This window comes from Amaranthus tricolor, chromosome 9 (assembly GCF_026212465.1).
Source record: "Amaranthus tricolor cultivar Red isolate AtriRed21 chromosome 9, ASM2621246v1, whole genome shotgun sequence".
In the NCBI taxonomy this organism is placed as follows: Eukaryota; Viridiplantae; Streptophyta; class Magnoliopsida; order Caryophyllales; family Amaranthaceae; genus Amaranthus; species Amaranthus tricolor.
In genome coordinates this window covers 1,290,463-1,311,853 of record NC_080055.1, presented here as the reverse complement: position 1 = coordinate 1,311,853, position 21,391 = coordinate 1,290,463, and the positions used below count along the sequence as shown (strand labels likewise).

The 21,391-nt window shown below is 36.5% G+C and overlaps 1 protein-coding gene across 1 annotated transcript; it reads left to right on the top strand.

Moving 5' to 3' along the window:
- The first annotated feature begins 8,141 nt into the window (after positions 1–8,141).
- Positions 8,142–11,458, top strand: LOC130824151 (uncharacterized). The gene is made up of 3 exons (XM_057689041.1): positions 8,142–9,839; positions 9,901–9,960; positions 11,318–11,458. The coding sequence occupies exons 1-3, from the start codon at positions 8,142–8,144 to the stop codon at positions 11,456–11,458; spliced, it is 1,899 nt and encodes a 632-aa protein (XP_057545024.1).
- The last annotated feature ends 9,933 nt before the right edge of the window (positions 11,459–21,391 follow it).

The window sequence follows — 21,391 nt, the reverse complement described above, 5'->3', positions numbered from 1 at the left end:
AGCAGAATATGTAGCAGCAGCAACTTGTTGTTCCCAAATGCTTTGGATAAAACAACAGCTAATAGATTTTGGTATTAAGTTTGAATGTATTCCTATTTATTGTGATAATACCAGTGCCATCTGCATATCTAAAGATCCAGTGCATCATTCAAGAGTAAAACATATCCACATAAGACATCATTTTCTTAAGGACAATGTTGAAAATAAAAATATTATTGTCAAGCATGTAAATACTAACGAGCAAATAGCTGACATTATGATCAAACCACTTCCAAGGGAACAATATGAAAAAATGAGATTAGAACTTGGCATGATTAAGCTACACTAAAGTATATGACAAGCATTCTCCTCAAGGCTAAATGAAAATTGAAAGAGTCAAATCATCCACAAAATCTTAATTGAAAAATCAATTATTGAAAGGATCAGGTACGCAGTTATTTAAAAGTAAGTGTTATGAATGCTTTCATGTTTGCATGCTTAAATCGATCGAACTAAAGCAGCATAAATTTTTTATTTTTTATAAAATATTTCATATTTTTAATTTCTTTATTTTTTTATTCTAACAATTTCTTTTAATGGATGTTTAACGCAAATTAATTAAAAAGTGGGAGCCGGATCATCATAATGCTTCGAAAAACCGTTATTAACCTCCTTTTCACACACATTGTTCACACATGCAAAATTTAATAATGTGTAGTGCAACCTTTTGGTAACCGTCACTTCATCATCAATATACACGCCTACCCTCACGTCATAACCCCTCACTTCATCACTCCAACTTTACCAACAGGCAAACCGTAAATCTCTCACATTCAATCTCGCTTCGTCTTCTTCAACCCAGAAATCAACCCTGAAATGACCGTGGGTTTTGGTCTAGACAAATACTGGTATGAATCCACTCCCTTTCCTCAATTCATGCCATTTTACAACATCAATACTGGGAAACACTGATAACAGAATACTGTTGTAACCCCATTTACCCTGACTTAATGCGAGAATTTATTTTGAATTTTTCGATTGATAATGGTGTTTGTTCAAGTATGGTCAAGGAGATAAAGAATGAATTTAATAGTTTAATGTTAGGAGAATGGTTTGGAGTGCCAGCCGTTGGTTTTGATACTTATCACGTTGGTTCGAAAATTGTTTTTTTCTGGAATAAATGAGAAGACCGTACTGAAGTTCTTGGGAATTCATGAAAAGAAAGGAAAAATTAGTCACAATGTGCTGTCCCCACTACATAAACTGCTTTACAACATAGCCCGTAGATTTATCTTACCACGCAACTCTAAACGTAGTGAGGTAAACTTACGTGATGTTACCCTGATTTATTGTATGGCTAATCACATTAAGATTAATTTTCCTTCTCTAATGATCTCTCATTTAAGTGACTGTATTGAGAAGAAGTATTTGGTTGGGTATGGAGGTTTATTGACATGGATATTTAGGAAGTTTAGCGTCCCTCTTGATGGTCTACATTTTCCAATGGGTCCTAATAATAAAATAGGTGCGAAATGTCTTAATAATTTGCACTTGAAATTAAATGACAATGGGATCCTTGAGAATGCGGACAATGGGATCCTTGAGAATGCACATGAGCAGGTTAATGTTAATTCTGACAAAGAAGAGGAGGCACAGAAAGAAGAGGAGGCACTGAAAGAAAAGGAGGAGGATTTACTTGAAAAAGATTGGTCAGGAGCCTGTTCGCTCTGCCACTGAAAGGGCAGAAGCTTGTTTTCCAAGGGAACAGGGGGAAGAAGTAAGTAAGGGGGAAGCTGTAAGAGAAGGTGAGGATGTGAAGGATGAAATTTTTTATATCTCCAAGGTTTAGGCAAAAATTCTCTTGTGGGAACAGTTGTAGGCTCTGGGTCATTCTGCTCATTTTCAGCTGGATCAGTTTGCTCATTTCTGGGAACAGCTGGACCGAGAACAGTTAGCTGGTCCTCATTCACTAGCTGTTCTGTATTGTCTGGTACATCGATTTGATCTTGATTCTGTTGTTCTCCTGTTGTTTTATGATCTTGTATCTTGTTGTTTCATTTCATCTTCCAAATTTGCAAGACCTATTTTAAAATCATTTGAATCCTATTCACTTGTCACAAAGTTAGTTTCATCAAAAATAATGTGAACGGATTCTTCTACGCACATAGTTCTTTTTTTGTAAACTCTGTAGGCCTTACTGTGAGATGAATAGCCAAGAAATACTGCTTCATCACTTCTTTCATCAAACTTTCGTATATTTCGTTTTTCATTAACATGAACAAAACATTTACATCCAAACACATGAAAATAGGAAATATTTGGTTTTACACCTTTAAATAATTCATAGGGTGTCTTACAAGTGATAGGTCTTATTAGTACACGATTTAAAATATAGCATGCAGTATTGACAGCCTCGGCCCAAAAATTTCTAGGTAGACTACTAGCAATTAACATGGTTCTAGCCATTTCCTCTAATGTTCTATTTTTTCTTTCTACCACACCATTTTGTTGTGGTGTTCTAAGTGCCGAAAAATTATGACTTATTCCATGTTCATTGCAATAATTCATAAAGCTTGAATTTTCAAATTCTTTACCATGATCAGACTTTCTGTGAATAACTTGATTATTACTAGATTTTTGTATTATGTTAGCGAAACAAACAAACTCATTAAAAGCTTCATCTTTGCTTACTAAAAATAAAGTCTATGTAAATCTACTATAATCATCAACAATAACAAATACATATCTTTTGCCACTACGGCTTGCGGTTTAGAAGTGGTCACTACATTCTTTGGTTTAAAGGACGACCTTATTTGTTTTCCTTTGGCACAAGGATCACAAGTTTCATCCTTTAGAAATTTCATAGACGGCAATCCTCTTACTAGGTTTTTTGATCTTAATGAATTAATTAAAGTAAAGCTAGCAAGACCTAGACGTTTATGCCAAAGAAGAGGGTCATCTTCTATGACACTGAGAGAAGTCAGATTCGATTTGGGAACAGTGTTGAGGTCCACAACGTGGGTGTTCCCTTTTCGAATTCCTTCCAGAACAGTGTCTCCTGTGTCACTCCTAGAAATAATGCATCTTTCAGAAGTGAAGTTTACAGAGTTACCTTTGTCACAGTCTTTCTTGGATTCCTTGTCGATTTTACATGATTCAACTTTCTTAATTCAAATGCTATCAACATAATCTCTGTTGGAGACAGTATGCTGTTCCCTTTTGGTACACTGGATTTTCAGATGTCCAGTTTTTCCGCAGACGGAATAGACTTTATTACTTGGGAGATTAACATAGACCTTTTTCTTCTTATTATTCTTAAAATAATTTAGGCTTTCTGAATTTCTACTTTTAGCATTTTGAATCCAATTGGGAACATTTTTTATTTTCCCTTTTCCTCTTAAATTTCCTTAATAGATGCATCATTCAAATCCTTATTCAAGTCTAATAATTTGTATTGTGTCAATTCAACATTATGAATAATATTTTCTTTTTTCACTCTTTCAATTGTTTCCTTTAGAATTGTATTTTGATCCAACAAATTGAAAAATCTGTTTTGGACATCAGTTCTAAAGGTATTTATGTAGGATATGGTCTTTACATAGCTTAAGGTCTTTTTCCAATTGGAGACATTTATCGTTACATTTTTCAATTATCTTGTGTCTCCATAAGCAACTCTATTAATTTATATCTTTTTAATCTAAACGAATGGTTTGAAAATGTGTTTGAAGACTTTACCCGTTTTCTTTGGATTTCTCATCCTTGCTTTCATGTGAGGCCATGAGACATAAATTAGTTGTTTCTTCTTCTTTGGGGTTTTCGGTCTCAGCATCACTCTTGGATTCTCCCCATGCAGCTATCATGGCTTTGAAAGTCGGTTTTGTTGAGATTTCCTTTGCTTTGTAGTCTTCCTGTGTCCCTTGCCTTTCCTTTTCCCTTCTCATTTTTCCATATAGGGCAATCTTTGATGAAGTGCTCGGTACTTTTGCACTTGTGGCATTCAAGGTTGGATTTTGTATTGGTTGTTCTTCTTTCCTTGCTATTTCTTTGATTGGAATACCTGTTGTTCCTGAAGAACTTGAAATTTCGTACCAGCATGGCAACCTCTTCCTCATCACATTCTGATTTATCTTGATCTGCTGCTGTTAGAGCCTGTCCCTTGTTTCTGGAACCGTCAGCTGTTCCCAAATGCAATTCTTGTGTTATTAAGGAACTAGCCAGCTCTTCCAGGTTGTACTTCGTGAAATCTTTGGATTCCTGGATGGCAATGACCTTGGCTCTCCAGCGTTTATCTTGAGGAAGACTCCTTAGTATTCCTAACATGATCATTGGTGGGAATAAGTCTTCCAAGAGAGACAAGTTCGTTAATGTTAGTAAACCTAGTTTACATCTCTTGGATGTTTTCTCTTGGTTCCATAACAAACCGCTCATACTTAGACATCAACAAATCTATCTTGGAACGTTTTACTTCACTTAACCTTCATGGGTAACTGCCAGTAGGTCCCAAATCTGTTTGGCAGTTTTGCAACCCATTATTTGCTTATGCTCATTTGGTCCAAGACCACAGTGAAGTAACTTGATGGCAAGAGCATTAATTTCCATTTTCTGAAAATCTTCTTTTTCAAATTCGGTTATAGGTTTGGGAATAATTTTGTTATTGGAGTTTGTAGTAGTTACCTCAAAGTCTCCAATTTCGATGACTCTCCAAACTTGATAATTTTCGGCTTTGATGAAGATCTCCATCCGATTCTTCCAATATGTGTAGAATTTTCCATCAAACATGGGTGGCCTTTGAGTAGAGTACCCTTCTTCCATTCGCTCGTTCATTATCGACATCTCTAGGAACACCAGGATATTGCCCACAGGGTTCCCTGATCAAATGGAAACAGGGCTCTGATACCAATTGTAGACTATGTTAGAGATGGGAACAACAACAAGAGGGGGGATGAACACCAGGATATTTGCTCGTTCTTATATACACACTATCATAAGAGCTTTTTGTAAAGTCATGTGTGATCATGAATGTGTCAAATTTCTTGTTGATTGTTTTAACCCATACATCGATTTTTTAAACAACGCACATGGCTTTCCTGACCTATAACTTGAATGCCTTTCGGTTGCTTAGCGTAAATCTCCTTTACTAACTCTCCATGAAGGAAAGTGATCTTGACATACAATTAATGTAGCTTAATATGCTGTAGGCCAGATTGGGTCAGAAATGTGTTCGGTTCATATATAAATAAGTCGAAAACTCATTGAATTAAACTTAACTTGTTTAGTTAAATGGGTCAAAAATTACAACCTTGACTTGATCTATAACAGTTTAAGGTCAACCTAATTTCGTTCTAATTAACCCATTTAGAGTTTTTTTTTTCTTTCATTTTAGAACTTTTAATTAACATTTACTTCTTATTCTTTAGGTCCCAATTTTAAACTTTAGTTTATGAGTTTTTTATTTTATATTTACTATGAAAACTATGATAATATTAAATGAATTAAGTTTGGATTATACGAATTGATTTGGCTCAAAATTAACTAACGGAGTATTATTAAATTAGTTATACAAGATTATTTCATGTTTTTGGAATTTAACCTTAACCTAACAGCTTTTAATAAACTAATAAGGTTGATTCAAATGCATGTAATTAATTAGCGCAAAAATTTTAATTCAAATCCAATTAAATTTCGATTGGATTAGTAAGTCAGATTAGCTTTTACCAGGCCTAATATCCTCCTTAGTAACTAGAGCTGGCAAAGTTATTGTTGAAGAGTGCTTCACCACCATTAAATAATTCTTTGAAAATCTACTCTTCAACTTGAGTAAACCCTCTTTGCTACCTAGTAAGCAGGAGTAGGGGTGCTCTGGTTTGATCTGGTCTAACACTAAAATCAGACCAAAATAAAATTTTCAGTTTAAAAATTTTTCACAACAGGTTGAACCGTTTAAATCATCGGACCAGACCAAACCGTTTTACAACGTTCTGGTCTAGTTTGGTCTATGATTTTTTATTTTTATAATTTTATCTAAATTAATACATGTTTTTGTGCAAATATTTCGCACCTACAATCACTAAATTTAATAATTTGTAATAGTTGATAACATTAACATTATTCAAGTATATATTACTATATAAAAATAACTACATCTTGAACTATTTTGGTAGCAACTTTTTTTTTAAACAAAAAATTATGATTTAAAACCATATTACGGTTTGTCGTTTGGTCTGGTAAAAAATCAAAACCATACTGTAAACCGTAATTTATTTTGAGAAAAAATCAGAGCAGACCATTTAGACCGTAGACCAGATAAAATACTAAAATTCCGATTTAATTTACAGTTTAGACCAAACTTTGTTCAGCCCAACAGTAGAACTAGTTGATCCCTTTTTCTTTTTTAAGACCAACTTACACCCACAAGTTTTTTATGTCTAGCTGCTTCAGCAATGAATCAAATTTTGTTCTTTACAATTAGTTAAATTATTACAAAATCTTTTTATTATAATTCGTACTAACAAATAACCAAACGAATAGTTAGAGTTAAAGAGTATCATAGAGAGTTTGCCTTCACGTATTGAGCAAGTATTTGGACTTCTATAAATACAGTGTGGCCCATGATGAATTTCTTATTAGTCAATTGTTAAACATAGATTTTGGTGCTCTGCATTAAATCATATCTTTAATTAGTGAGAAACATTCTTCCTTAATCATGGGTTTACTCCTAATCTCGAAATTAGATGTGCTTAAAATATGGATTTAAATCCCCCGCTGTGAACCATTAACACTTATGTTAGACAGATGGAATAACTACAAGTAGAACTGCCTAACTTAGATATAATTTCACAATATATTTAGTTTAAAGTTGCTAAATAAAAGTTAACTTTGCTTTGGTTTGATTAAAAAGTAATCAATTCACAAATTTGGCCCCATTATTTAGGCTTTAATTTTAACTATTTTTGTAACAGCTCTTCTTTTGATTTAAAATCATATTAAAAGTGAGATGTTTTTAGGAAAAAAATGGATATTTGATAATAAATATAGAAAAAATAAATTAAATCATGCAAATGAAATTAAAATAAAATTAAAATATTTAAATAAAATTAAATTAAAATGGTGGGTCCCTTTCTAAAACTAAAAATAATTTAAAATAATATGAAAGTTTGCCAATCTTGGCATGCAGCCATATTTCTCTCGAGACAAGCTTTGATGTGAGCCTTGTGAGTTGTGATTGGTAGGAAAAATGACGCAATTCTCGATGTTGTGTTGCATATGGACTTAACACAATGGAACTCATCATAAACACTCATGATACAAGTACTTTGAAAGTCAAGTTTTGAAGACTTGTAAATTTTACTTCTAAGAAATGCAATAAAATATCATTTTGTTGGTAAATCATTTTTTATGTAGTTTTAGTTGACTTTTGTTATTTATTAGTTAAATAATATATTATATACTCTAATATTACGCTAAAACTAAATAATGCAACATAAACTAAATACTAAAAATGAATATGTGGTGGACTTTTGGGTTGGATTTGGTTGAGGGTTTTCTTATTGCAAAGGCCAAAAAAGGGCTCAAGTAGTGGAGAATTGGTATAAACATCACCAAACATTTAAGATCTACTTTTGTGAAAAATGAGTCTTTTCGTGAGATGACCTTAAAATAAGGAGCTTATATGCTAATAGTTGTATTAGTTGGGCTATTCAGCCCATATATGAAGAGCGTCTATATGGTGAGACTGTCTCATCTAAAAAATTGTGAACATGTAACACAAATTCTTGACCAGTTTCATGTACATTAAATGATCACTTATAACTTCAAAGTGATCAATTACAAAAATGAACTAAATATAGCCCCTTTAATTATTAGATGGTCTTATACAAGATTAGCTAAACATTTAGGTATGGTTGAGTCAAACCATTTGCCTACATGATTAAGTTTGTTCAATATTCTCAAGCTAACTATTAGTCTATAACACTTTTGAGTGTGGGGATCACATTTCCAATTGCATAGAGCCTACTAATTTAATCCAATCTTTAACTAACATTTTAAAATACTAATACTAATAATACATGTAGTTTCTAAGCGCAATTACTCCATCATATAAGTTATAACCATACCTTCTACACTAAAAAATACATCCCAAAATTCAAATAAAAGTTTTAGAAATGAAGCCACAAGCACAATCATGCACAAAACCCTATTGTTTTTTTTGTGCCATGAATGAACCAAATCCTCTTATTAGAAGAACAAAACTTGCCAAATGCTTCAAAGAAATGCCCTTCACAGATGACCAAGAACAAGTTTTGGTACTAAGTAGTCTATGGAATTTAGCCATGAACCAACCAAATGATCCGGAATTTCCTTCCTTAGGAATTTTCCAATGCATGGCCAACTTTATTCTCAAAGGTATCAATCAAAAAGATTGGCTTCTTAAAGACCAAAACATCTACATACCCTATTATGCAGCTCATATTATAGGTTCATACACCATGAACAACCCCAAATTTGCTTTGAAAGTGACAAAGTGTGGTGTGATTCCACCATTATTAGAGCTTCTAAGAGGAAAACTAAGTTGGGTTGAGCAACGAGTCGCGGTTCGAGCATTAGGGCATATTGCAAGCCATGATATATCATTCAAGAAGCTCATTGATTATGAAGAAGTGATTGTGGAATTATCAATACAAATGGCTTCAAATTGCTTAAAAGTTGTATATGAAAACTTCATAAGAAAAGGGGAAAAAGACAGGTTAAAGTATCATTGTGATCTTCTTACAAGAGGGGTTAAAGAGCTAGAGTTAGAAAATAGAAAAGCAGAGGAATGGGCTAGTCAATCACAATGTTGGTCTATTTCTCTATTAGATTGCTTTGTTAAGAGAAAAAGAGGCCTAAACATGATTTGTAATCCAATTTTACTTAAGGATTTAAGTGGAATGTGGGGTGGATTAGTAAACAAAAGCTCTCCTTGTGGTATAGGTCTTATAAGAAGTTTGTGTCATACAAATATAGGGAGAGCTAGTATTGCAAATTCAAAAGAAGTCATTTTAGGCCTTGGCAATACAACTAGATCATCGGACGATTGGCAATACATGGCAATTGAATGTCTATTGCTAATGCTTAAAGATCTAGATACAAGATACAAGGTTATTGATCATGTGGTTGTTTATCTCAAAGATTTGGTCGAAATTCGTAGTGTTCAAGGGAGAAAAAGGGTTGGGGAGATGATTACACAAGTTTTATTGCAAGATTATGGGAAGATTAAGTATGGGAAGTTGAGATTAAGTGAAGAAACTAATAGGTTATTGGATGAAATTTGGGATATCAAAGTTGAAAAGAGGAAAAAGGAGAAATTAATGAATGAAGAGGAGATTATAGAGAGGAAGTCTTTAGCAACCCAAATGAAGAAAGAAGGGAATAAGCTATTTTGGGTAGGAGATATTGAAGGTGGTTTGCTAAACTACACAAAAGCTTTAGATTTATGCCCTTTAAAGTATACAAAAGAGAGGATTGTTTTGTATAGTAATAGAGCTCAATGTTATTTGCTTCTTAATAACCCAAAAAATGTTATTAGTGATACAACAAGAGCAATATGTTTATCAAGTAAAGGTAAACAACATAGTAAAAGCCTTTGGAGAAGATCACAAGCTTATGACATGATAGGTTTGGCTAAGGAAAGTTTGATGGATTGCTTATTGTTCATACATTGTAACAAGAATTCTAAGCCTAATCGGAGAAAGCGATTTAATGTTCCATATTTTGCTGTTCGTCTGATTAGTAAACAAATTCGTGTTACATGGCTCTTTAATGGTCTTGATTTAAGGATTGAGAATGATCATATTGATGAAATTAAAGAATCAAAAGATGTTGTAGGCAACTAAATAGCTCTAGTTTGATGGTAAATTTAAGAAATTTTGTTGGTTTTGCTAGGTGAAATTGTGTATTGATTCAACATTAGTGAATGTTACTATTGTAATGTTTCAATTATTGGTACTTAATTATTTATTACATTATCATAGTGGGGATTTATTATTTCTTACACTAATGTACCTCCAAAATGTTCCTCCTTTTCTTGCTATTGGTAGTTGGTAGCTTTTTCAAACATTATACTGCTACTTTTTGTTTTGTGAGAATTATAGTCGTTGTTAGAGTAGACATACTAGCATGAAAGTCAAGAATGGGTGGGACTAATGTAATTAATAAATTTGTTTTAATGCTATTGTTATGGCGTATTGTGTAGATTAACCTTAAGTGCACAATTCAAAATAGCATTTAGGAACTAATAAGTATTGAGAGTATTAGTGAAAAAAAATAAAAAGATATATTCCTACTATGGCCTTATGACTTGACCTCATTTGGATTTAGGGTTGTTTTTTGAGGAGATTATGGTAAATTGCTTTATTTCGTTCTTTTGTGTGATTTAAAGCACACAATACATTAAAGCAGGAATGAGTTTTTCTATTTGTCATCACCACAACAATTTTCCGAAAATTCATACTTAGGTGGCAACTTGTGGTATACAAGTTGTTAATACATACTTCTATATCATTTTTAAGGTTTTTTGTTTGAGGTTTTTATGTCCACTTTAAGACCCTTTTATTTAACTCATCATACCTTTTTACTGAAATATGTCCCTATGTTTGTATGTTTGCAATGGCAGGTAGACTTGTCAAAATTTAATTTGATCTAAAGTTCGATCGTTAATTAGTAGGTCATAATTTTGAAATTTTGATCTGTAACCCAAAGATGACTAGATTTGAAATCAGCAGGTTGACCTGTCAACTTTTTTTTAGTTTAGCTGGTCAATGTCGTTAAGAACAAGAACCTAAATTTTTATTTATACATCTTCAAGAATCATGAACCCAAAAAATCATATGACCCAAAAAAGGGTCGATTTTTTCTTCCCACTTCTTTAATGTCGCCACCTTTTTCATTGAGTCACTACCTTTTTTAATAAAATTATAAAAATGTCCTACCTCACATTTCCTTATAAGTATCTTCACACCACTCTAAAACATTATACTCTCTAAATATCACTAACAATTACATCGAAACCTTTTGTAATTAAAAGCTTAGGAACTCTCAATTCACTACAAAAACGACAATTTGAGGTAAATTTTAATGGAATTTTCGTCAATATAAATTAAAAAAAAGTACTAGTCGCACAAAACATGACCTAAGCCAAATAGCGCGTTTTGTGCCACTATATATTATCTTTTTTTTGTATTTATTTTTTCTTTTGTATTTTTTAATGTTTATTTATTAGTATTTTTTTTGCATGAATTAATTGGTAATTATTAATAGTAATTATTAAATTATGTACTAATATGACTGGTATTCATGATAGAGGCAAAACTTTCTCAAGGGGTTTATTGCTAACAACAGTTCTAGACCTATGATTCTTAAAGGGAACCCTTATAAGAGTGGTATTAGTGGGTCTGCTCGTCGTGCTAGGCAGAAGCAGGCAGTCAAACATAGTCAGACTTAGCGGTCAAGCACCTTGAAACAGTTGCGTACACCTATTTATGACCCTATCAACGTATGTAATTACTCGAGGTCGAGCGATGAGAATGAGAGACATAGTGACTTCTAGGGGTCTGTAGGACAACCTATAGATGGGACAATTGTTCGGACATAGAGGGGCAAATTTGTTTTCACACGGGCTGATCATTGGCGGTCCTGATGCCCCACCAGAAAGCATGTACGTGCTCCCTGAATTATGAGACGAAGGCAGGTTGCCAACAAGGATAGGGTGATTACTACACCACAACAAATTGGGTGTACGAATGTTAAGTTGTTGCCTAGGGCACATAACCAGAGTTATTTACGAGAGTAGTGAGCATAGACGTTGGATTATGGAGTGTCGTGCTAGAAAGAAGACTGTGGAGGCACTAAGAGATTTTTTTGATGAGTTGTCTGATACTTTTTGGGCCAATCGCCTTGTATTTTGCATCAATGCATTGATTGTGCATTAATATCCACTTTTGTTTAGAAGTCACAACCGAATACCAAAACTTTTCATATGCCTTGGGAGGAGAGAACTACTATGTTACACGACGTGCAACGCATACTTGACATGTGTATTGGTGGTTCGTTGTGGAAGAACCCTTTTGAGTAGACATGGCTCTTGCTCTTGGAGGGCTATTCGAGGAGTCAATAAGTGAGCTCCACAGGATGGGGATGTTTACTAGTGGGAGCATCAACATTAGTGACCTTCTGAGCATATGCTATAGACAACCTATTATATGGCTATCGTGGGATCAACACTGCTAGTCGATAAGACACGAACAAGGATGAGTCCTCACCCTATATTTGATGTGGATAAGGAAAAAGATGAGGTTCATAGGTAACGATTAGTTTGGCATACTTATATCGCCAACTAGGTACGGCTTCCAAGTATGGTTACTTGATCAACGTGGGAAGTTTGACACTGTTGCAGACATGGCTTTACGAGTTACTTGATCATCGTGATGCTCTAACAAGATGAGGACAAAGTTATGGATGTCGATGAAGACATCCCGTGATGTATTGATAGGTCGTTTTACTACTAAAAATAATTCCTAAGTCACCTAACTAGTATAGTTGGGAAAGTAGGGTCGAACCACTGTGGAAGGACAAATAAAGTCACAATTTGAACCAAGTTCACTATTGCTAACAATCAAATGTTGGATTTTTGTTTATCTAAGTAAAACGCAAAAACAAGAGATGAATAGAATTCAATACTTAAAAACCTAGGGCTAAAAGGATTCACTATGCATTGATCATGATTTATGAACAACAATTGGGATAGGAATGAATAAAGGCGAAGGAAGATGTTGCTCTCGCAAACAAATTCGACAATTAAACAATAAAACAAGCTATCGCGATTAAAGCTTAATTGTTCAAGAAAGGAAATCGTTCACTCAAACTCGCAACTCTCGCTTATAGAATTGAGCGAATAAAACTTGCAAATTGGCCAAACATGCAGTCAATCTAAAAACCCATCAATTGAATCGCCTAAACAAACCAAATTTAAATCCTAAAATCAAACAAGAATCATGACCTTTTGCATAGTTTCACCAAACCCTAGAAATAAAACTACTCACTAAGCATATTAAAACTAACTAGAGATTCAACAATTAAATTCATGGAGGAAATCAAATTCAAATTTAATGGAGAAGAAAACTTTCAAAAATAATAATGATAAACAAGAACAAGAGATTGGAATTGAAACTAATACCTTCAATATAATTAGAATTACAATGTTCAAGTGTTGATTAACAATCCCCCATGACAAGTAATATGAGAAATCCTTGATACCAAACCCTCAAAAACAGAGAAAAAAAACTGTCCTAGAAATTCCCCTCAAGAGCTATTTATATCCTCCTCCAAAGAGATCGGAGGATACGGGAAGTTACTAAAAAAATAACTGCAGGACCCGGCCGGGTATGTGGAAACCCGGGCGGGTGCGAGGCATAACTAAATGTCAAAGATCAAAAAGTTTCTAAGTTTAGGAGTAAACCCGGCCGGGTATGTGGGAAACCCGCCCGGGTACGCAGCAGAGCATTTTAATCTTCAATGGAAGCCTGGCCGGGTATGTGAAAATCCACCCGGGTATGAGAATCTCACCCGGCCGGGTATGTGGAAACCCGCCCGGGTATGAGAGGCCCACCCGGCCGGGTATGTGGAAACCCGGCCAGGTGCGTGTGGCAACTTTTTCTTCCAAATAGCGTCTTCAAATTCTTCTAAGTATCAAGTGCAAACCCGGTCGGGTATGTGGAAACCCACCCGGGTATGAGAGGCTCAGCCGGCCGGGTATGAGGAAACCCACCCGGGTATGAGACCTGATCAGCACAAAAATGACCTTTGAGTAGCTTATGACCTTCCAACTTGGAAATCTCGCTCCAAGAGTCGATTCCTAGCATAATTAGAGCTTTGTACCTACAAAATAGATAAGAAACAAACACTCCAACCAAGCATAAAAACCAATAGAAAATTGAGCAAAATACGCGAGAAATGCTATGAAAATACAATGGGGGCATGGTAGAAAATAATATATAAAATACACACATCAAACTCCCCCGAGCCGAACCTTTGCTTGTCCTCAAGCAACAAGACAAGGTTCTAAGAATCAAAGTATGCTTCACCCTATAAAAGCAACATCGCAAAACACTTGTGATCACATCCTCTCAATCAAAGCATTCAAATAATTTAATACCAATCCAAGAGTAAAATATCATACAAGCGAATTCAAGCCTTATCACTAAGGAATAACGAGAAATCAAGGAAGACACTCCTCTATCTGTGGCGAGTATAAAATGTACTCGATCTCTCTCCGCCCACAAGTATGCAAAAGATGTGCATATGAATGAATTTTTGTAGCCTAAAATGCTAATAAGGCACCCTCCCATCTCAACAACACTCATGAGTTTAAAAGGGAAATAATATCACTCGACCTATAGAAGTCGACTCGAAATGCATCACATACTCTTAAATCTTGGCAAGATATTAAATCGAGGAAGCACATATAACTGCATGATTATCAAGAAGGTCTTTATTGAGCTTGTAATGGGGTTTGGGTCAAAGGTAGGATTCGATTTGAAAATATGCGAGCTGAAAGTCTATTTTGGGGGAGTATAATCTAAAAAGTAACGTAGCCTAAAGATGAGGCTAAAACAACTCCAAATAACTTCAACTCATAACTACCGAACAAACCCAACTAATGGAAAGCACCGTCGTATCATCATCAAACGATAAGAGATTTACAACTTGCAAAGGCGAAAATGTACAATAAAATAAAAGATGTGAGACAAATTTTTCCTTTTTTTTTTTCAAACCAAGAGGGTTTTTCTCCTCTTTTTATTTTCTCTTTTTTTTTGAATGAATATGAACAATGAAGAAGATGATGATACATGACAAACTAGATAAGCACACTCCAACAATGAGGAAATAATCAACCTAACTCAAGTACTCCATGCACGTAAATGTGAGCCAAATGACAGAATATATACCGCCCACTAACCAACCAATTGCTCCCCCAAACTAGACTTGGGTTGATCAAATAGGGTCAAAAGGTTTATAATGCGGTTAGTTATGAAAGAAAATGTAGGGCTTAAAATAAAGGATCAAATGGCAAATAAAATAAAGGATCAAATGGCAAATCATGACTTTGAAAACAATTTTGCACGGCTTCTAGCAAATGAGGGCCTTCTATCATGCTCATCATGCAATTACATAGCTAACAAGACCAGTACCAAGCTAAAATGGAGATCAGTGTTACACTAGGAACTAATCGCTCAAGAAGAAAATAGTGAGATAGAAATCAAAGTCCAAATCTTTACAAGGTAAACTCTTCCTTGTTCCAAACAATAGATAATAATGCTCAAAAACACAAGTTTCAATAATACTAAGGAATCGGAAAAAGAACCCAAAAGTCTACAATGACCAGTCTCAGCAATCACAAGTGTTAAAAATTTGAACCATAGGGCACAGGGAAACATACTTGTCAAAAAAGATCCAAAGGGGCATCGAGGGAGAAAGAAATACATTACAACTAAGAAAGAAATACAATATTTTTGGTCACATGTAAACTCCCACTCCTAATGAGTGGTACAAACCATGCAACAATCCTAAGAAAGCAATAAAAACACTCAAAGCTAAATTATGAAAAGAGTTGGGAAGATCTCACCAATTAACTTCCTAATGCAGGCTGAAGTATAGAAGATCATCACGTTATCCAAAGTGTGACTTGCAAAAGAACCTGCAAAAAAAAGGAGAGAAACAACCAACTCCGACCAAAATAACTACACTAAAAGCAGTAGAATATATACAAGAGAGTAAGCCAAAGCAACAATCAAGATCCCCCCCAAGCTAAATCAAGCACTGTCCTCAGAGTTTGAGAGGGCGGTAAGAGCCTACTAACCCAAGGGGTCAAAGTCATTATCCTGCAGCTCATCATCATCGTCATCATCCTGATAGGTAGGAGGGGGAGAATACCAATCAGGATACTGAACGTCGGCATGAAAATGACCTTGCTGATGATGGTAGTCAAGCAGTGGTCGAAAGGCAGCATGAGATTGGAGCTCGAAGTGAGTGAATCGAGTGTCCAAAGAGGTCTATTGGGCGGCCATTTGCTGCTGAGACAATTGCATAGCATTGAAATTATCGATCATGAGCTGTTCAAAAGGGGAGTACCCTTGGGGAGCCACCGGAGATGGTCCCAGCGGAGGTCCCGTACGAGCTCCAGAGGACTCAGTAGGGAAAGCCGCAGGAAATAAGTAATGAGCCCGGTTGGGCTCCAAAGATGGTAAATCCTCTGTCGGCATATCAATATAAAAGGGGGGACGGGAATGAATTTTCCACCGAAAACCCCCCTGACTACCCTCCACCAAATAACCACATTGACAAAGGTGCTGTAAAGACAATAAACAATCAGCACGAACAACCGCATCATCAGGAATTTGAAATTTAGTCGCGATGCGAGTGACCAAACCCCCAATAACAACATCCTGGCTCGAAGAAAGTGCATGGCGGGAAATGGATAATAGGTGTTTCCAAAGGAAAATAGGAATGTTAATATTGATATCTGTATGTCCCGCCAAGAAATACTTAGCCAAAATGTTTAAATCCAAACTACGAGCAGAGTGAGGGTCGGCTCGACCAAACAGACAAGTACTGAAGAATTTTAAACACACACGCACACATGGATGATGAACTTGATTAATATGCATGTGTGATGTGTTAACATTGGTCAGTCCAGTTAAACGACGAAATAATTCACATGCCTCACCTCCTTGGGGTATTCGCAAATCTCCTTCCGTAGGGAGGCCAAAACATTTAGCTAATTGCGAAATGGTTAAGGAAAAATTCCGGTTATGCAGCCGAAACCGCAACTTAGGTTTGCTCCTATCACTAACATCTTCCCACAATGAACTCACAAATTCTAGTGTAAGATGCTCATGAGTGTTATGACATGCATTAAACAGAGTAGACAATCCAAGAGAAACAAATAAATCACGGGTGGGTTCGAGAATACCTAATCGTTCGAGTGCCGAACGATCGATCCACTTAGATGACACAATGCGCCCTTTGAGATGTTGAAACTTTTGTCGTTGATCCTCATTGCAGAAAATAACATCGGGAAAATCCTCATCGCGCTCAATGGCTGGAACTATAGGTTGTGAGGTAGACCCCGAAGCTCGTGCCCGCTTGCTTGCCATTGCACTCCCATTTTTTTTTTTTTTTTTTTGGAAATTGATGGGTGGATGAGGAGAACAAAAGAATGGATAAGAAAAAAGTTGTAGGAATTGGGCTAATGTAGTTGGAGGGTGAAAATTAAAAATAAAAAGAGAAATGTGTAAAGATTGAGATTTGAAGAAATGGGTGAAATTGATGAAAAAGAAGTAGTGAATGGGAAAGAGAATGAGAAGAGGAAGAGGATGGTGAAATTTTTAGGTATTTTTGATGAAGGAAAAATGGAGAATTTGAGGAAAGAGATTTAGGAAAGTTGAGAGTAATGGAGGAAGAGAGAGAAATTGATGGAGGAAGAAGGTGAAGTGGTGAGTGAAGTGTGAATGAGGGAAAGGAAAGAAAGAAAGAAAGGAGAAAAAAAAATATATACGGTGGGGGAGTTGAGCGGACACGGGCGGGTGAGGGAATACCCGTGCGGGTGGGGTGTGCAAAACCCGGGCAAGGGGTCTGAGAACCGGGCGGGTCCGGGTATGTTGTTTTTCTCTTTTTCTTCTTCTTTTTTAGTGAAACCCGGGCGGGGCATCTAAGAACCGGGCGGGTCCGGGTATTTTGTTTTTCTCTTTTTCTTCTCTTTTTTTTTTTGAAACTATCACGCACCCGGGTGGGTACTAGACTGATGTGAACTCTCCAATCGGGTTACCTCCCAACAAGTGCTGGTTTTTTTTTAAGGTCCCGCACGACCCTCTTGTTCGACCAACTTAATAGGGGGAAGAAGGATGAAGGTGGATAACTTCCATCGTTCCAACAACATTTCCTTCATGGTAAAGCTTTAAACGTTGTCCATTGACCTTGAAAACATCACCTTTCTTATTTTTCAATTCCACGAAGCCGAACTTATTCACATTAGTAACCAAAAAAGGACCGGACCATCTAGACTATAGCCTTCTGGGAAAGAGCTTGAGTCGAGAATTGAACAATAACACCTTATCTCCTTTTGCAAACTCTCTTGGGAGGATCTTCTTATCATGTCATTTCTTAGTTTTCTCCTTGTAAATCTGAGCACTGTCATAGGCGGACAATCGAAACTCATCCAACTCATTAAGTTGAAGAAGCCTCTTCTCCCCCGCCAACTTGTTATCCATGTTAAGCTCGCGAATTGCCCAATGAGCTTTGTACTCTAACTCGACGGGAAGATGACAGGATTTTCCGTACACAAGTCGGTATGGGGAAGTGCCAATAGGTGTTTTGAAAGCTGTTCTGTAGGCCCAAAGCGTGTCATCAAGCTTAATACTCTAATCTTTCCTAGACTTTGCAACTACTTTTTCCAGTATAGATTTGATCTCGCGGTTGGAAATCTCAACTTGACCGCTTGTTTGGGGATGATATGCAAGTCCAGTACGATGATAAACTCCATACTTCTTGAGAAGAGAATCTAACTTTCGTTCATGAAAATGCGAACCACCATCACTAATGAGAGCTCTGGGAACCCCAAATCTCGGAAATATGACCTTGCTTAGAAACCGGATGACCACTTTAGAATCATTGGTGGGAGATGCGATTGCTTCAACCCACTTAGAGACACAGTCGACAGCGACCAAAATGTAGCAATTGCCATTAGAAGATGGGAAAGGTCCCATATAATCGACACCCCAAACGTCAAAAATTTCGACCTCAAGAATACCAGTTTGGGGCATCTCATGCCGCCTCGAAATGTTGCCGGTCCTCTGGCAAGAATCACATGACATAACAAAAGACTGAGCATCTTTGAACATCGTGGGCCAAAAGAAACCAGACTCATTCAGCTTGCGAACAGTTTTATCTGGCCCATGATGTCCCCCATAGGGTGAGCTGTGGCAGCGCTGGAGGATCCCGTGGACTTCCCACTCAGGAATGCACCTGCGATAAATTCCATCTGCACACTCACGGAAAAGAAAAGGATCATCCCAAAAATAATATCTAACATGATGCAAGAACCTTTTCTTTTATTGGTAGGACAAATCAGGAGGCAAAATGCCGCCTACCACATAGTTAGCATAATCCGCAAACCACGGACCCTGTGATGTGACTGCAAACAACTGATCATCAGGAAATGAATCATCAATAGAGGAGGAGATCTTACCATCATCATACCTGATTCTAGACAGGTGGTCTGCAACTACATTCTCTGCTCCTTTCTTATCACGAATCTCAATATCGAACTCCTGAAGTAAGAGAATCCACCTAATAAGCCTTGGTTTGGCTTCCTTCTTAGCAAGAAGGTACTTTAAAGCTGCATGGTTAGTATACACAATAACCTTGGAACCAAGAAGATATGATCTAAATTTTTCTAAGGCATAAATAACAGCTAAAAGTTCCTTCTCAGTGGTGGCGTAGTTGACCTGAGCCTCATCCAAAGTCTTGCTAGCATAATAAATGGCATGCAAGACCTTGTCCTTTCTTTGACCGAGCACAGCTCCAACCGCAAAATCACTTGCATCGCACATAATCTCGAATGGGAGTTCCCAAGTGGGAGGGCGAATGATGGGTGCGGTTATGAGAGCTTGCTTTATCCTGTTAAAAGACTCAGCACATTCCTCAGTAAAGTCAAAAGGTGCATCTTTAAGAAGAAGTTGGGTTAGTGGTTTAGCAAAATCTTGAATAAAGCGGCGGTAAAACCCCGCATGGCCAAGAAAACTCCTTACCCCTTTCACATTGACTAGTGGTGGTAATTGCTCAATCACCTGTACCTTGGCTCGATCTACCTGTATGCCCTTATCAGAAATAATGTGGCCAAGAACCACACCCTCAGTCACCATAAAGTGACACTTCTCCCAATTTAAAACCAAATTACATTCTTCACATCTTTTCAAAACTTTAGTGAGATTAGCCAAACAAGATTCAAAAGAACTACCATACACACTAAAGTCATCCATAAAAACTTCCATGATAGACTCTATGAAATGAGAGAAAATGCTCATCATGCAACGCTGGAAAGTAGCTGGTGCATTACATAACCCAAATGGCATTCTACGATATGCAAAAGTACCATAAGGACAAGTGAATGTTGTCTTCTCTTGGTCATCAGGATGAATGGGAATTTGGAAGAATCCAGAATAACCATCCAAATAACAAAAATATTTATGACAAGCTAACCTTTCAAGCATCTGATCAATGAAGAGGAGAGGGAAATGATCCTTATGAGTAGCTAAATTCAGTCTCCAATGATCAATGCACATGCGCCAACCAGTGACAGTTCTAGTGGGAATTAATTCATTTTTATCATTTTTAACAACAGTCATCCCACCTTTTTTTGGAACCACTTGCACAGGACTTACCCACTTAGATGCAGCAATAGGAAAAATAATGCCTGCGTCAAGTAGTTTCAATACCTCACTTTTCACGACTTCTTGCATGTTAGGGTTTAAGCGCCTTTGTGGTTGAATACAAGGCTTGTGATCTTCTTCTAAATGAATCCTATGCATGCAAAAGTCGGGACTAATACCTTTCAAATCATCAACACTATACCCAATGGCCTTCTTATGAGTTTTCAGAACATCCAAAAGTTGGGAAAGTTGGGCATCATTGAGTGTAGTGCTGACGATAACAGGATGGAGCTCTTGCTCATCAAGAAAGACATACTTAAGATGGGAAGGGAGAGGTTTTAGTTCGGGCTTCTTTACCTCAACTTTGCATACAGGCCGAACTAACCTCTGCACTCTCTTGCTCTTGCTGTGACTAAGCTCTTCATTACAAAGAGCTTGTTCAATAGCATCAATTTCAGTCTTCCAAATGCTAGCATCACCTGTAGAAGATTCAAGACAAAGAACGGCCTCCAAAGGATCTTTCATAAGAGTTAGGGGCAAGTTATCATGACAAATCACATCAACTACATCAATAGCATAGCATTTTTCCTCAAGCATGGGACCTTTCAAAGCATTGCTCAAATTGAAAGTTACATTGTCATCCCCCATAGAAAGTGTAAGTCTACCATTTTTCACATCAATAACTGCTCCTGCCGTATGAAGGAAAGGTCTTCCTAAAATAATAGGAATTTGTCGATCTTCCTCCATATCAAGAACAACAAAATCAACAGGGATATAAAACTTACCTACCCTAACAGGGAAGTCCTCTAAAATACCCAAAGGATATTTAACAGAACGGTCGGCCATTTGTAAAGTAATATTGGTAACTTTTAGATCTCCCATTTTCAGTTTAGAACAGACAGAAAAAGGCATTACACTGACACTAGCTCCTAAATCACATAAAGCTTTAT

Excerpts from the sequence above, each read along its gene's own strand:
- LOC130824151 (XM_057689041.1), top strand. The coding sequence starts at position 8,142 with ATGAAGCCACAAGCACAATCATGCACAAAACCCTATTGTTTTTTTTGT. Across the intron at positions 9,840-9,900 it reads TTAAAGAATCAAAAGATGTT|GTGAAATTGTGTATTGATTC; the intron begins GTAGGCAACTAA and ends TGGTTTTGCTAG. Across the intron at positions 9,961-11,317 it reads TTGTAATGTTTCAATTATTG|AGGCAAAACTTTCTCAAGGG; the intron begins GTACTTAATTAT and ends TATTCATGATAG.